The 15,382-nt window shown below is 32.1% G+C and overlaps 2 protein-coding genes across 2 annotated transcripts; one reads left to right on the top strand and one right to left on the bottom strand.

The window, feature by feature from the left end:
* The first annotated feature begins 248 nt into the window (after positions 1 to 248).
* Positions 249 to 1,545, top strand: LOC140060038 (glutaredoxin-related protein 5, mitochondrial-like). Its single transcript, XM_072106078.1, has 2 exons — positions 249 to 548; positions 897 to 1,545. The coding sequence occupies exons 1-2, from the start codon at positions 290 to 292 to the stop codon at positions 1,070 to 1,072; spliced, it is 435 nt and encodes a 144-aa protein (XP_071962179.1). The 5' UTR covers positions 249 to 289; the 3' UTR covers positions 1,073 to 1,545.
* A 1,503-nt stretch (positions 1,546 to 3,048) lies between these two features.
* LOC140060751 (stonin-2-like) lies at positions 3,049 to 15,305 on the bottom strand. Its single transcript, XM_072107089.1, has 7 exons — positions 15,162 to 15,305; positions 14,136 to 14,742; positions 13,328 to 13,412; positions 6,299 to 8,137; positions 5,284 to 5,442; positions 4,915 to 5,022; positions 3,049 to 4,176 (listed from the first exon to the last, which is right to left on the bottom strand). The coding sequence occupies exons 2-7, from the start codon at positions 14,703 to 14,705 to the stop codon at positions 3,899 to 3,901; spliced, it is 3,039 nt and encodes a 1,012-aa protein (XP_071963190.1). The 5' UTR covers positions 14,706 to 14,742; positions 15,162 to 15,305; the 3' UTR covers positions 3,049 to 3,898.
* Positions 15,306 to 15,382: the final 77 nt, after the last annotated feature.

Here is a 15,382-nt window from a genome sequence, read left to right as displayed (position 1 = left end):
ACGTGTCGTGTTGGCTCTAGTCTTCAGTGCCAGACGTTTCCTTGATAAAAAGAAAACATTTAACACATTTTTACTAAACAGATAATTATGAATAAAATACTAAAGCTAATAAATAATATCTTGATTAGTTTTGAATATTAATCTAATAAAATAAGTATTACAAATTATTTATAAATACATTTCTACATGTTTCTAAAACAATCACCATAGGGCCTATATCCATGTCAAAGGTTAAACATTAAAAACAACTTAGGCCTAGAAAGTACTACTCAGAAATATACGGTACAAAATGAACTCAATTTATCGTATATCACCGCTTTTAAGACAAACTTTACCACGTTTGTCAGCATTTAGATTATTTTCTGCAAACGCAGGTTCTAAAGAAAACATAGAATCTTTAGTTAAAGACAATAAAGTCGTCGTTTTTATGAAGGGTGATCAAGAGCAGCCGATGTGTGGGTTCAGCAATGCTGTTGTACAGATCCTCAAAATGCACAATGTGAACTTTGCAAGTCATAATGTTTTGGATGATGACGATTTACGACAAGGTATTGGTAACACAATAAATGGCAAAACGTATTGTTATAGCTTAATAATATATATTAGCAGGAATGTGTAAAATTAATACCTCTCCCCACCCTGGGCCTAAGTAAAATTAAGAAAGCAGACATCACATTGTTTGTACTGGTATTCAGAGAGAGAAGGATGGGGGTCGTCATGTTGGAATGCATTTTGTAACCTCTTTGGATTTTTTAATTACTGTATCTTATATTATAAAATAGTAATAATGTAAAATGTAGATACAATTAGTATTGCATGTTAACAAACCTTACTGAATACTACAGTACATTATTTAAAAAGTTATTTTACTTGCAAAATCTTTTTTATTTGTCAAGGTATCAAGGATTATTCCGAGTGGCCCACAATACCACAAGTTTACATGGACGGAGAATTTCTAGGAGGATGCGATATCATGCTACAGATGCATCAAAATGGCGAGTTAATAGAAGAACTGCAGAAGATTGGCATTCGCTCCGCATTAATAGATAAAGAAGCCGACGAGAAGAAATAACATACGTTTATAGTAGAGACTGAATTAACACAATACTGTATGAATGGCACACAAGTCACAACTACAGTTTAACTATTCATTGTGAACAGTTTTGGAAAATGAATTAAAACAATTATATTCACAATGTTATATTATACCTACTTCACAGTGGCTATTGATGTACAATATAATAATAAGAGATCAATGAATATGAAATATAATAGCTAACATATTTTTGTTTAGGCCTTTCTAATTCTACGCAAGTTATTTTACTCACAGAATTTTTTTTCCACATTGTATAGTGTAGATTTGTGATTTATATAGCCTACAAAATATAATTTGTACACAATTTTGGAATAAAGAGGTTTAACATGTTCGAAACTGTATGTAGATGTTTTTTCCACAATGTATAGTTTAGATTTGTGATTTATATAGCCTACAAAATATATAATGTGTACACAATTTTGGAATAAAGAGGTTTAAAGTATTTGAAACTGTATGTACTGTAGATATATTTTTTTACAGAGTAAAAAGTAAACATTCAACCTTTGTTTCAGTCAAAACTATAAGATCTACTATTTTGTGACCTGACCTAAAGAAATAGAGAAACAGCATAAACAACAGAGCCAATTAAATTTGATAACACTTTTATTTTAATGTTAATTATAATTTAAATGCAGTCATTAATAATTCCTTAATAATCAAGTTGAATGAATGTTCTACAATTAAAAAAAATAAGTAGGTCATAGGTCATATCAACATCTAACTCTTCACTCAATGAACTCCCATAGTTTTATTACAATATACACCGGTTCTTATTTAAATACAATATTTTTAAATTATAGTTTTTATTAATGCATGTTAAATTCTATGCAAAAACAAAACATAACTGAATAAAACACAAATATAAACAATCAGAAAAGTGGGGATGGGGTGTGTGAAAAGGGTTTGCCTTCTCAAATGTTGCTAAACATTGTACAGAATTCTCAAAATATACATGAATATAACAAAAGGTTACATACGTAAAGTTAAATTGCCTCCTAGTTTCTATACACTCCTGGTTCACACTGGAATGTGGAGATTAGCTAGCATGTTCACATAGAGGTATGTAAAAACTGGAATATAATGAACTACAATATTTTCTTTTTCTGGAATGCGGAGACTAGCTATATTATATCAAGGTTGCGCTACAAAAAAATTATTTCAAAGTTTAAATGGACAATTGCACAATAAGATCAAGCTGACATTTTAAAATTTGTTTGCATTTTTTAAGATATTAAATTTAATTTGAAAACAGGACTTTACCTGGGGGTCAGTTGTTTTATTGGCCATCTTACCTGTAATAAAGTTTAACCATAAACATATCACAGGTAAGGTGTTTTAAATATCTATATTTTTCTTGCTTTTACTGTCATAGCTTTCAATTAATAGTTTTCAGTTAATTCTTGTACTTCAGTAAACTAATAATTTACTGCAGCATCAAATACTGTACTGTACAGTGCTTCTACAAATGAAACAAAACTACACGGATATTGTTAACAAATATTAAAATCTTTTTTTCATTCTAAAACTCTTGGATTGAAGTGCATACCTAAAATTTGAGTTAATAATAATATTTTCAAAACCTACAACATATTTTACTCTGAATAAATTTGTACCAATTAGCACCTATCTGTACAAATAACCACCATAGCATTTATTGAAAACGATTAATATCTATTTACAGTTAATAAAATAAGTAATAATGATTATTGCATAAAATAAGAGTGATGAGTAAGTGCTAGTAAAAATATATATAATATATAAATCCATACATACTGTGTGAAAAATAATAATTATGTACTACAATTTCCCAAGTTTTATTTTTTTAGTGTTTCACATCACAATCAATTCTTCCCTCCAGTTTGATTGAATTTATCAAAGTTGTCAAACTCTCTCATTTGACGACTGTTTAACACCCCCCCCCCCCCCCACCAAAAAAAAATAAAAATTGCATGTACAGTATGTATTGTCACTTATGGTCATTACGTAGACCTAAAATCAAAACAAATTAGGTCCGTCGACTTGCAATGTATATCTCTATATTATAACATATTCTGTAGGTCATTGCAAAAATGTATAACTCTCCAATGTAAGACTTTTGTGCAGTTTAAATGGTGCTAAACATACATAGTAATTAATTATTATTCCAACATTAAATTTCAAAAGTCGAGTGAATATAAAGAATGTAACAGACAATACAACACCTGGACATAAAACGCACAGTGGGAAAATGGGGCTTGTGCGGTTTAAAATACTTTCAGTTATATTAGAAATAAAAGCAATAATAGAAGTGAATTTCTAATTGTAAAATTTATGGTGGAGTTAAAATTAATGGCGGGATTAAAATTAGTTTAATATACAGTACTGTATGAAGATTATGAACGGTGAGTCAAAACCATACTCTCCAAATATTGTATATTAAATTGATAAAATTGTAACCAAAAGGTTTAATTTTTTTACACAGTCAGGGGGAAAACTGGTAAAAGGCTTCCTACTTTCTAGGAGTTTTATTAGATAATCTATATTGTTTTTTAACAACTCTTGTAACATGACCATGGTGCTGATATTGCCATTTTTTCCTAACTTTACAGACAGCAACAGTTTAGACGAGGTGGGTTATAGCAGAATTAAAATGAACAGTAAATTAAAAACACAAAAACAAAATAATGAACAGAAAGACTAGATTCAAAACACCACTATATCAAAAGCACAAAACGTTAGAATCCAACAAAATTTGCATAGCAAGTCGTGCTTATAAAACAACATATTATAAAACGTTATATTTATGTAGGCTTGTATCATATCCTACTGCAAACTACACCCTGTAGGATCATCCTCCGTCTCGCCGCCTAATGCGAGATAATGGTTCTCGATATTCACCATGTATTCGTAACGTGCAGAGTAGCGGACACGTTTTTCTGGTGCTCGTTCATTGGTTATTGACAAAGAGCGTATGATAGTCTTTGAGGCCGTGGAATGCGGCATGGTAAAGTCAACGTGAGCCTTCTGCTGGAACGTCTTCGGTATGTACTGACTGTTTGCCATCGTTAAATGGCACATGAAAATGTGATTGGAATTCCCATCTGCAAAACAAACAGGACTTGACTGTAGTAATAGCCTGTTAAAAATATACATACTCATTCTTATATAGAGCTTGTTGCACAATGCTTCTATTTATTTTTATTTATTCATAGGAATCACCTTTATATCGGTGGCACACATTTATCAGTTAATGGTGCATCCAATTTACAGACAAAATTACATATAACATAAGCCACAAAGTTCTAAATACTAATACATAACATCAAAACAAAATGTAAACTAATTAATTAATTAATTAGATCTGTACGAAAATACATAATACGTAAATTGTACAATATATATAACTACCTCATTACCTCAACTAATTTCTCCTAATGTTTCATTTTCAGTGAATGAATTGTCTAGCATAAAGTGGTGTTTTAATTTCTAATGTACAATTAAAACAACACTCTAAACGCTTCACATTATTACTCCATTCATTATTTATCAAACACATATGGATACATACTCGCATAAATGCAGCTAGTAATCAACACAATTGTGCTTTTGACCTACTGTATACCAGGTACCTATTTATACACCTGGGTGGAGAGAGGCAAACGTAAGTAGAGAGTCTTGTTCAACGATACAAGCAATGCGACGAGTGTAGGATTCAAACTGCAACATCCAAAACACACTGCTCTACAATCATACATTTATTTATTTTATTAATTATTACCTAATACATCTTTAAACTGTATAATAATACAGAATGGAAAAAAAACGAACAATGTACATACAATGATTTTTCTCTGGAAGTTTTGGAATTCTCCAAACAATTGCACCAAAAGCATGTTCATACTTGGCTACTCCTACTGAGGTTTCTAAAAGACTTGGGTGATTGCTTCCTGAAAAAAAATACATTTTAAATTTGTTACTTCTCTATCATGCCACTAAAGAGTGGTTCTCACTAGACCGCAGTGCAACACAGTGACGTATCGGGGTATTAACAGTAAATATTTCCTTAAAAATTAATAATTGGAGAATTATTCCATATCATTTTGTCTCCATATTACTAATGTTAGTAAATTGCTTGGTAAGGCGTGACAAAATAAATCAACCATCACAATCATGTGATACAACTACTATGAATATTAAAAATCCAAAACCTTTTTTTATCTTTCCGGATTTCTTTGTTGCCGATTTCACTGAAGTTTGTCCAAACCTCTTCTTCTTTCGGAATATATGAACCCAACTCTGAGGTATCGGCATTCGTATTACGATGTCACAGCACACACAGTGACTAGAAGACATTCTCTCGTGACTCCCTGTAAGAAAAGCACATTTAACATTTAAGCAAAAAAAGCAGTTTTGCCTTTTAAAGATATATTGTCCCACTGAATAAATATTTGTTTAATTTGTTTGTTGAATTGAATTTTAAGGTCACATTAATTATTCACTTAAAAAATCTGCAAAAAAAATATTTACCTTAAAAAACTGTAATATTCATTCAAAATGGCCTAATAAAAGTCTGATTTTAAAAATCTTTATTTTTTATGATCTTTAATAATCTAAACAGTTTTTTTATGTACACATAAATAGGAAGAGAGCATTGCATGTTGGGAATGGGATATACTTATAAAGTGGATCACTAAATTAAAATGTTTGTAATACTAACAGTCAATTTAAACTTATACACTTATATTACAAAACAACATTCAATTTAATTTCTAGTGAAATAGATCAGACACGTGCACTTTCTATATACAAAGGAATCTAGATCAAGTTTGTGAAATTTTAGACAGAATTGTAAAATGACACACTGAAACGTATATATTACAAAGAAATCGGATATAAAATGGTGAAATGAATCTTCCTTAATAGAAGTGTGTCTTAGGGTTCTAATTACGAAAAAGAAAATTATACTTTGTTAAATATTGAATGTCTTTGTTAAAAGAGAAAGGATTTATTGGTACATTGTTAAAGAGAGGGCGAGGAAATCAACTATTAAACGATACAAACAGTTATGTAGTAGACTGGCGACTACATACACTTTGATACGAGGATACTCTTACAGAAAATATTAAAAATATTTTGAATTAAATTATCTTTAATGTCAAAGCCAACGTTGCAAAAATTAAATATGTACAATATCTCATTAATATTTATATTTGCAACACTTACCTCGAACAATAACATCAGCTCTCAATTGCAAATGATGTCCCTCACCTCCAAGCTGCACTCTTACCATGAGAGGGAGTGTTTGTTCTAAGTGTGACTTAACTTTAAACCTCATTAACTCAAACTTACACGCTTCCAATGGCGTAAACTTAATCAAATGCGAGTCAATAAATGCTTCCTTATCGACGCAATGATGGAATTCAACCGCCTCCATTTTTAACCATCTCTCCGTCTTGCTTGGTATAATATCCTGTCGCGCTGTGACCTCAACATCCTTCCGCTGAAAGTCATTTAATCCTATTGCGCAATCCGGCATTCCCGACACAAACGCGATGCAAGATATACTAACAGAAGTAGATTGTTTTTCAACAACACCTTCAGTACCTATTAAGGCACGGAAACGATCTATCACATCGAGGATTACGCATTCGCTATGATACTGTACGCCACGTTCTCGGGAAACTTCTAAGCTCATAAGAGAATCATTAACGCATCGCACAAACGAGTTCAAGTCATCAACCGATGTTGATCCTATTTTTAACAGCTCATCAGCTTTTTTCATTTTTTCAAACGGTGCATTAGCACTGTATTTCCTCTTCTCCACATAAGACATGTAGAAAAGGTACACTTTATGAACTTTACCCATTCCGTCATAGCTTTGTAACGTGGGATCACTAATTTCATAATTGGATTGTAATTGAATCTCACTGAATGGCTCGCGAGATGATTCACTGTCAAATAGTTGGATTATATTTCCATCAGTTATCTTTACAAAGACTGTTTTCCACGTTCTGGCACCTGCAAGCCTCTTCTTTCCAGGATGTCGTAGCATAAGCTTCCATCCTGCTTCAAAATCAACCTCTGGTATAGGGTACGTATCTATAAACTCTTCGCCTAATGGATCTTCTAAAGTTGATACTGGTCTATTTGTTGCTGATGACACAGAAGCCCCTCTGGATTGCTGGAGAATGGTTGGCTTCTGGTCAAACGGTTGATGAGTGTTTGTGACGGCGGTGATGTCACTGCCAACCTTCTTTAACTTTGGCTTCCCCATTTGTGAAGCGATGAAGTTTTCCCAATTGTCTTTTGATCCTGTTGCCTTTTGTGAAAGAGCATAGTCCTGTACGACTTCACCAGATGGAACATCTGGTGTAATTGGATTTGATAGTTGTCTTTGGTATGGTTGCGATATATGTGCTTGTGATGTCTGTTTAACATTAAATGGATTTTTAACTGGTTGAGTATCGTCAAAGGTTTGCCAATTTTTTCTTAATGGTGAAGTCACTTCTCCTCCACCTCCTATGAATGGATTGTATGGAGAAGTTGGTCGATTCTGTAATGCATGTTCAATGAAAGCACTATCCTTTTGTTTTTGGAGTTCCTCTGCAAATGGATTTCCTCGAGAGGGAATATTCCTTTCTGGTAAAACTCTGGTTGGAGTTCCCTCTTCAGATGTTGAAGTCAGTGTCAACTCTCTAGATGCTTGGGACCCAGAAGATTTTCCTGTCAATGATTGGTGAATAGGTGATCGCAAAATTGTTGATCGCTTCTCATCATCCTCAAAAGCAACCCAATTAGTAGGAACAGCTGTTGGAGTGTCGGGGGTCTTGGCTCCTAAGTCACGCGCAGATGGAATAGGAGATTCCGGTTTGGCTGGTCTTGATGGTACCGGTTGTGAGTTGTCTTCAAATGTCACCCAGTTCTCTGGTACTGGTGATTTAGTTGAATTCAGACGAATATAATCATGAGAATGGGTTTCATGTGTTTCTCCAAAGTCTGATTGTCTGTCATCTGTCACCCAACTTTTCTCTGATGTTAAATCACTACTACGAATAGAAGATCCTATGAAAATAAAATTTTAAAATCGAATTAATCTTTTAAAAAATAATTACCAATGTAACTACATTTACCAATGTAACTACATTATGTGACTATGGTCCTGTTTCTGCTGCATAAAAATAACCAGTTTAAAAATAGTGTGAATAAATTAACTGCAATTTCTTGGGAGCACAAACAGGACAATTTTGTGGTAACTGGTTAAAAGGCAGCACAAAATAAACTGCTAGGCAACTTTTAGCTGCAACCAAATTAGAGTCACAAAAACTTATGATGCAGCCATATTTTGAAAATAAGTAGCATGTTGATCTTGGGGGTGGAAGAGAATTAAGTCTTTTTGAGTTTATAAAATAAATTTAGAGTTTAACCAGACTTGTTTATTCGTAATTTTTTATTATTTTGCTATGAGTTGCTGACCGGAAAAGTTGGGGGTGGGTTACTATTTTCAGGTGCCTAATTTCAGTAATAGTACCCCCCCCCCCACCCCCTTCTAATAGTAACCCACCGTAAAAAACAATCAAAGAATAATAACCCAGGGTTACAATTAGAAGATTTACGGTATTACATGTGCATACATTAAATTGGACTGTTAATTCCATCATACAGTTTCAACGCCTATGTAAACAAAGGATTTTACAACTGTGTCTTAAATCTTAATGTCAAATAACAGGTGCATCGCATTATCATGTTAATGTACTATGTCCCAAGTACATTAATGTAGCATAATGTGCTGAAGATGGTAAACAAGCTTTCATTTTGGGATGGTAGATGAAGGAAATAGTAATTCAACAGACCATGACGGTTATGGACTGTTCCTCTCATCACAGTTAGAAATTGTACAGTATGAAAGAACGGAACAGATTTGTACACGTCATGTATTGTCCTGAAATGGAACCTCACTTACTGTATAGCACAGAGTAGTGTAAAAAATGCAAATTATGCAAAAACTGTCAGCTCTATCAAAGCACGCTTCCAAAAAATGTCTTTATTTATTTTGTCCGCAGATAATACATAAAAACACAATACTGTTAAAATGAACAAAAAAAACAACATATACAACTAGGCAGAGACAGGATTCCTAAAAGGTGAATTTAATTACTATCTAGTAGGTCTCCTACTGAATAGTTAAATATGGTAGTTAGTAGAAACATTTTGACAACCTTTGAACTTTCTTGGTTTTCAAAGCTTCGAAGCGTTACAAAATTTGAGAAAGTCAAAGTTTCAAACAAGTTGAGTGTACCGAGTATACTGAGTGTTTGAAATGTATATAATAATGGTTTTGTCTAAGTTGCACATTCATCTGTGCATTTGAATGATTCGTTTTAAGAGGATAATTAAATAAAAACATTAATATTGTTCTGTACCAGCACATTGCTGCTCGTGGCATTCTATATATGTTGTTAACCTTGGGAATACAATGAAAAATAAATTGGCTTATAATGATTTCAATTAGAGATTCACTTATCTGCCTTCAAGGAAAAGTGAATTATATGTGAATAAAGTTTTAAAATGATTTTTGTAATTGCTCTGTCTACGCTATCAAACTAGTTTGACAACAAAACTGTGGAGTGTCCAAAAGATATGGTGATATACACACATATGGTAGTGATATGACATCATCATGTCCATATATGGGTACATCACATTTTGTTGTCACATAAACTTTGATAAAAACAGGACCATTGTCAAATATGTAAATGGAATTTCTTGATGCAAGAATGCATTGGTGTACTGTAAATTTCAGCTAAATAAATAAAATTAATATGGTTAATTTATCTAAATTTTATTTATTAATTATTAAATTTGATGCGATGGACAAGAAGGGACTTTAGAATCTGACACTGTGTATGGTGTACTTCTTTTATATTAGTTTCAGCTCAAATCAGAATGTAAAATCATTGAAACTTGGTAAATAATATTACTGTTTTATTAATGTTATTGTTATAGATATGTAGGATTGAAATTACCAATAAATAATTGAATATAAACAAAACTAAATGTGTTTACCATACAGATCCATAATACTAATAATAAAACCATAGAACGATCATACACATATTTTCCACCCATCAAATATTACCACTTTGATAGCACTAGCCGCTCAGTAAACAAAGACTATGATTTTTTTTAAATTAAAATTAAAACATAATAATAATAGTATACTACTACAGTACCTTTATCTAACCTCTTATACATACTATTTCCTTCCACAGAGAATAACACTTATAGTAGGAAAGAATAGAACTGTATTGGTATCCAAGAAAGAGAAAAACAGCATGGAGTCAAGTCAACGCTGAATCAGCCTGCCCACTTTTCTATTACCATAAGAGCACCTTTGAATTAACGACTTCAATAAAAGCAGCAGACGACGAAGATGAATAACTGTTAGCAACCAGCCTGTCTCGTGTTGGTATTGCACATTTAATAATATCTACTGGTGCATTAACTGATGCAAATTAAAGAGCTTTTTTTTCTTCTTTCTCATATAATATGACTCACAACTGATTACATTTCTGTGTGTGCTTTAACAATACGTTATTTTCAAAGCGAGCAACATAAATTACAATTAATTTCTTATATTGTATATTTACACAATATGTCAGAATTATTGTTATAGTTCCAAAATTTTTTTCAAAATTAATTAAAAATATTAATATTTATCTAGAATTTTAATAAAGCAGTCACATGTTTTCAAAAAGATTTTCATTAAAATAGATGATTTCAGAATCTGTTGGCTGTTCTAATTAAAATTGATAATTATAAATCCTTTGTGTCTTATTTGTTTTGTTGTAATATGTGATTTATTTATTCATTAGAAATTAAAGATGCCGAAAGAAGCGTGGGTGTGTGCATTAGAAGTAGTACTGTATGGTATTAAAGAGACGTTAACACAATAAAAAAACCTGGTTTAATATCCATCTTTTTTAAGCGCTTTTGTGTTAATTCTCTACTAATTAAATTGATATAGTCTTGCTAAAAGAAAACTATACCTAGGTGAAAATAAAAAAGTAGAGGGTGCTGCTAAAGAAAAAAATAATTATTCAATGAAAAAAAAAATGTTATAATTGTGTTGTCAAAGTTTAAAGGGGTTGCATATACTAATTGAGGTTTGATAGCTAGCCAAACGTCTAGTTGGGCTATAAATTGCTGATACCAGTATAAATATTCCATGTTGTATAATAAAACATTCTATCTATCATATAAAATCGGTATATAGTTTGCCTGCATTTTAACTAGCCCAGGGCTAGTTACTACAATATAGTGGAATAATAAGAAATTCATATAATTCACCATAATTTAATAAACAGTACAGAATTGAATATCCAATGAATACTGTATTGAACTTATCAAAATATTAACACCTGCCCTCACACTTTCCGCAAGCAGACTGGCAAGTGTTCAATGAACCATAAAATCAATGGTCAAAGGTCAATTTTTGAATACAAACGTGTGACAATGCTGTCAACATCTGGCACGAAACGATTGACTGAGATTGATCAAATTGCATGCTTCAATAAATTTTTATCCTCTGTCAATTGAATTCTAAGATATTTAATTAAGCCACTAGGTCACGTTTGCATAAAATAATTAGAAATTTTTACCTATGAAATTGATTTAATTAAATGATAACAATTAGATCAAGTGTTAAATAGCGGTAACGAATTAACAATTGACCAGAACTTCTTTATCTGTCATGCATCATAGAATTTATTTCTCCATTCACAAAAATGAGAAGACATCAAAATGGAACCCAAATGAAGACATAATTCAGATATTTTATTACCACCAGTTGAAAATTGTTTTGAATATATATGTTGCAGGTGGATGAATGATGTAATTGCATAAAATTTGCCATACAGTAGTTATGCATAAAAGCATTGATTTCATCAAGCATTCTAGCTCGAAAATTGTCTTGCTTGTCACTTCTAAAGTTACAATTTAGGTTTGTCTAATTTTTACATGATTTACCAGGTAGCTTGAGATTTGCGATGGCTAGGAAACATACACACATCATTTGAATTCTTGTGCATGCAGCAACAATTGTTGCTTCTTTATTCCATTTCTCAATTTTAGAGAATTTAAGAACCATACAACCAAAGACCCAATACATGCAAAGATCATACAGTACAGCAAGAAATTACTGCTTCGTATCTACACATAACCTTTAGTAGCCTACATGTAGGTAGATCGTAGGTCATTGTTCTCTGAATGTCGCCCACGAATACGAAATATTGTTTGTAGCCTATGATGTATTGTTATAGTGATTGTCTAAGCTTTAGTAAACACCATTGACAATGCACACAAACAATGTATTGTTCACTAATTTGAATTCTATCTAAAGCTAGAAGACAACAATTTCCGTAGCCGCCCTAGATATCGGTTATCCTAATTTGGCCGGACATCCGTTGACAAGACGACATCGGAAGAGAGAGGCTAGCCTAGTTTCGGCTGTACGATAAATTTAAAAAAAAAATGAATGACAAAAGACTTGAATATTGATTCAGCATATTTGGGATTTTTCCTTAAACTTGTTTTGTTCCTAATAATGATAGGTAATATGATCCATGCCATGCCTGGGAAAGACTTAAGAATTTCCTGTAAATATGATAAAGACATAATAGACATCATATATTGATTCTTAGCTTCCTTAAACTAGCTATTTTAAATAAATTCTACTGATAGTAGATCGAATATTAATTTCACAATTTCAAATGTCAAATATATTTACATACTGAATGTAAGCAATAAATGTTGAAACAATTATGCCACATGTAGTTCAATATTATCTGACAAAAAAAAACAAAACTATTTTAATTACTTGTGTACATATTAAATTATGATAAGAAGTTCAAAGTAACGTACTCAATAATGTCACATACTGTACTATTTTACATTTTTGTACAATTATGTGGAAAAGGGAAACTTGAAATGTTATTATTGTGTTTTTATGTTTGTTGAGGGTAGATAACAGCTGTACTAAAACAGCAGTACAGCTGAAGAGGCCCTATAATGCAATGTATGTAACATAATTAATTATATAATTCTGGCCCAAGTTAATATCAGTTCAGTTTATTTTAGAACCAAATCAAAAGTTAAAAAGCAGAACAGAAAGTGTTATTAAATATTTAACTGTATCGCTCAAGAAAATAGTAAAAATTCAATTTGAAGTTACTGTAGTACCAAACATTGATTTACCTGTATATTGTATAGGAACATGAGACCTGCTTGATCTCTGAGGATCATCAAACTGGACCCAGTTCTTAGATCCACTGCCTTGTCTCTGTGGGTAAAATAAACATTCTCAAAATAAGCAAAATATATAATTTGGAAACATAAATAAAAGCTTTAGTAAAATAATAGAACTATTGTTCAACTAAGGAAACTCTGGTCTTCCTGATGGCTTTTTCATGATTACCCGAAACAAAAAAATTATCGCCTACTTAGCCAACTAAAACTACACACTTTATTCTATGATTGACAGTTATTTGTTTTTTTTTAGTCCTGGCAATGGCATGAACACATTTTCATTAACAAATTTTGATTGGCAATTTAATTTAGCAATAAGGTAATTAATTGTGTAGAATTGGTAATGCTTAATTTCAATCATGTAAGGAATTATTAACTTTCTGAATCTTTAACACGGACGAAAGTTGATGACTACTTCAGGAAGTAATCAAATATTGATTGCCCGAAACAGATTAATTAGCTTTGTTTTATTTTTATTAGCTATTAAAACTAGCTTCCTCAATTACATTAGCACTTTAATTATTAATGTATCATTTTCAATATATTGGAGGGGACATATCAGTTTCACATGAAAAAGTCCCCTGAATAGATCATATTGCCATTTGTGGCAAACTTTTTTTTTTATATTTTATTAAAAATTTGTTAATTTCAATGTGAAGTGCATAGCCTTTATGTGCCCTATAAATCCAACTATTATTATCAGGAGGTGGGGGAGTTGTTGGGGGTCCCAAGGGAGGGGTTCAGACAACTGTATTACCTGATGACTCCTGACAGATGATGATTGGCTTGAGGCATCATCATCATTGGAGAACGAACGCATGATTCTTGATGACTGTCTGGATGAAAGAGATGTTGCCTCTGAATCCGCGGACGAAGCACGATCAATTCCTCCGAGTGCAGTAAACATTTCAAGGTTACTCTCTAAGGCGTCTGTAATATGATTTCGGTCTGGTAGAGTTGGTTTTAAATCAACAAGATTGTCGGTGAAATTTGATGATGCGGCACCTTGATTTTGGTTGGCCACAATTGTATTATTAGCTGTTTTAATTGGGGTTTCAGGTCGTAGATTGATATCTTCGTTTACTATGTTATTTTTCTTTAGGGAATTTATAAGTTGGTCTTTTAATTCGGGGGTTAAGTCTTTAAGAACAAAGGGATCCGCTGGCTCTTCAGCTACTTGGGATATATCATTATTAGTATCATCAAGTTCCACATTGTTGTTTAATCTGTTGGCTGGTTGTTCTTCCTGTGTATCAGTGATACCAGAGGCAAGTTCTCCACTTGCAATTTCTTCTTGATTAAACATCCTTGCTATGTTTCCACTCATTGTTGACTTACTAAACAGATTGTAGAGGCTTCACCTACTACAGAATAGAATAGCATCAGTCATTTATTACAGTATGTATAATAATTAATATTCATTATTATTATTAATATGTGCAATTATTTGAAATGAAATAAGTACATCACATGGAAAAAATTAATCTTTTTAAATAATTTTTTTTTAAATGAATCAATTATTAAAGCTTACAAAGGTATGTTAGTGCATTAAATCAACGACAAAATCACAACATTATTATAACACATTAATAACAAGTTTAGGGTGTAGCAGATGCCTAGCCTAGTGTTCATTAACTCACTTCTGCCAGGCAAAAGGCGGTTTTCGCCCTGAAATCTCAGTACAGCCACATATGTTTGCTGGCTTAGAATAACCAAGCAATAACTGTTTTTTAACCTCGGTGTGAAGAACTTTATACAACTTTAAATAACATAAACAATTTACCTATTTAAGGCAGGGGGTTGCAGATCGATTATTTGTACTTTCAAACATTTAAAAAACAAAAAAGTAAACTTTAAAATAATACTACAAAATCGTTGGAATGCATTTTGGTGGTGTTATCGTATTCGTGTCATGCTTCGTCGCCTTCTATGTTTACCATCACGAGGACGTAACTTCCGGTCTCAAACAAAAAACAATTGGTAAAATGTATAAAAAAGATTTTG

The sequence above is a fragment of the Antedon mediterranea genome, chromosome 10 (assembly GCF_964355755.1).
Source record: "Antedon mediterranea chromosome 10, ecAntMedi1.1, whole genome shotgun sequence".
NCBI lineage: Eukaryota > Metazoa > Echinodermata > Crinoidea > Comatulida > Antedonidae > Antedon > Antedon mediterranea.
Note: the sequence above shows the minus strand (reverse complement) of the source record. Positions and strands in the feature narration are given on the sequence as shown.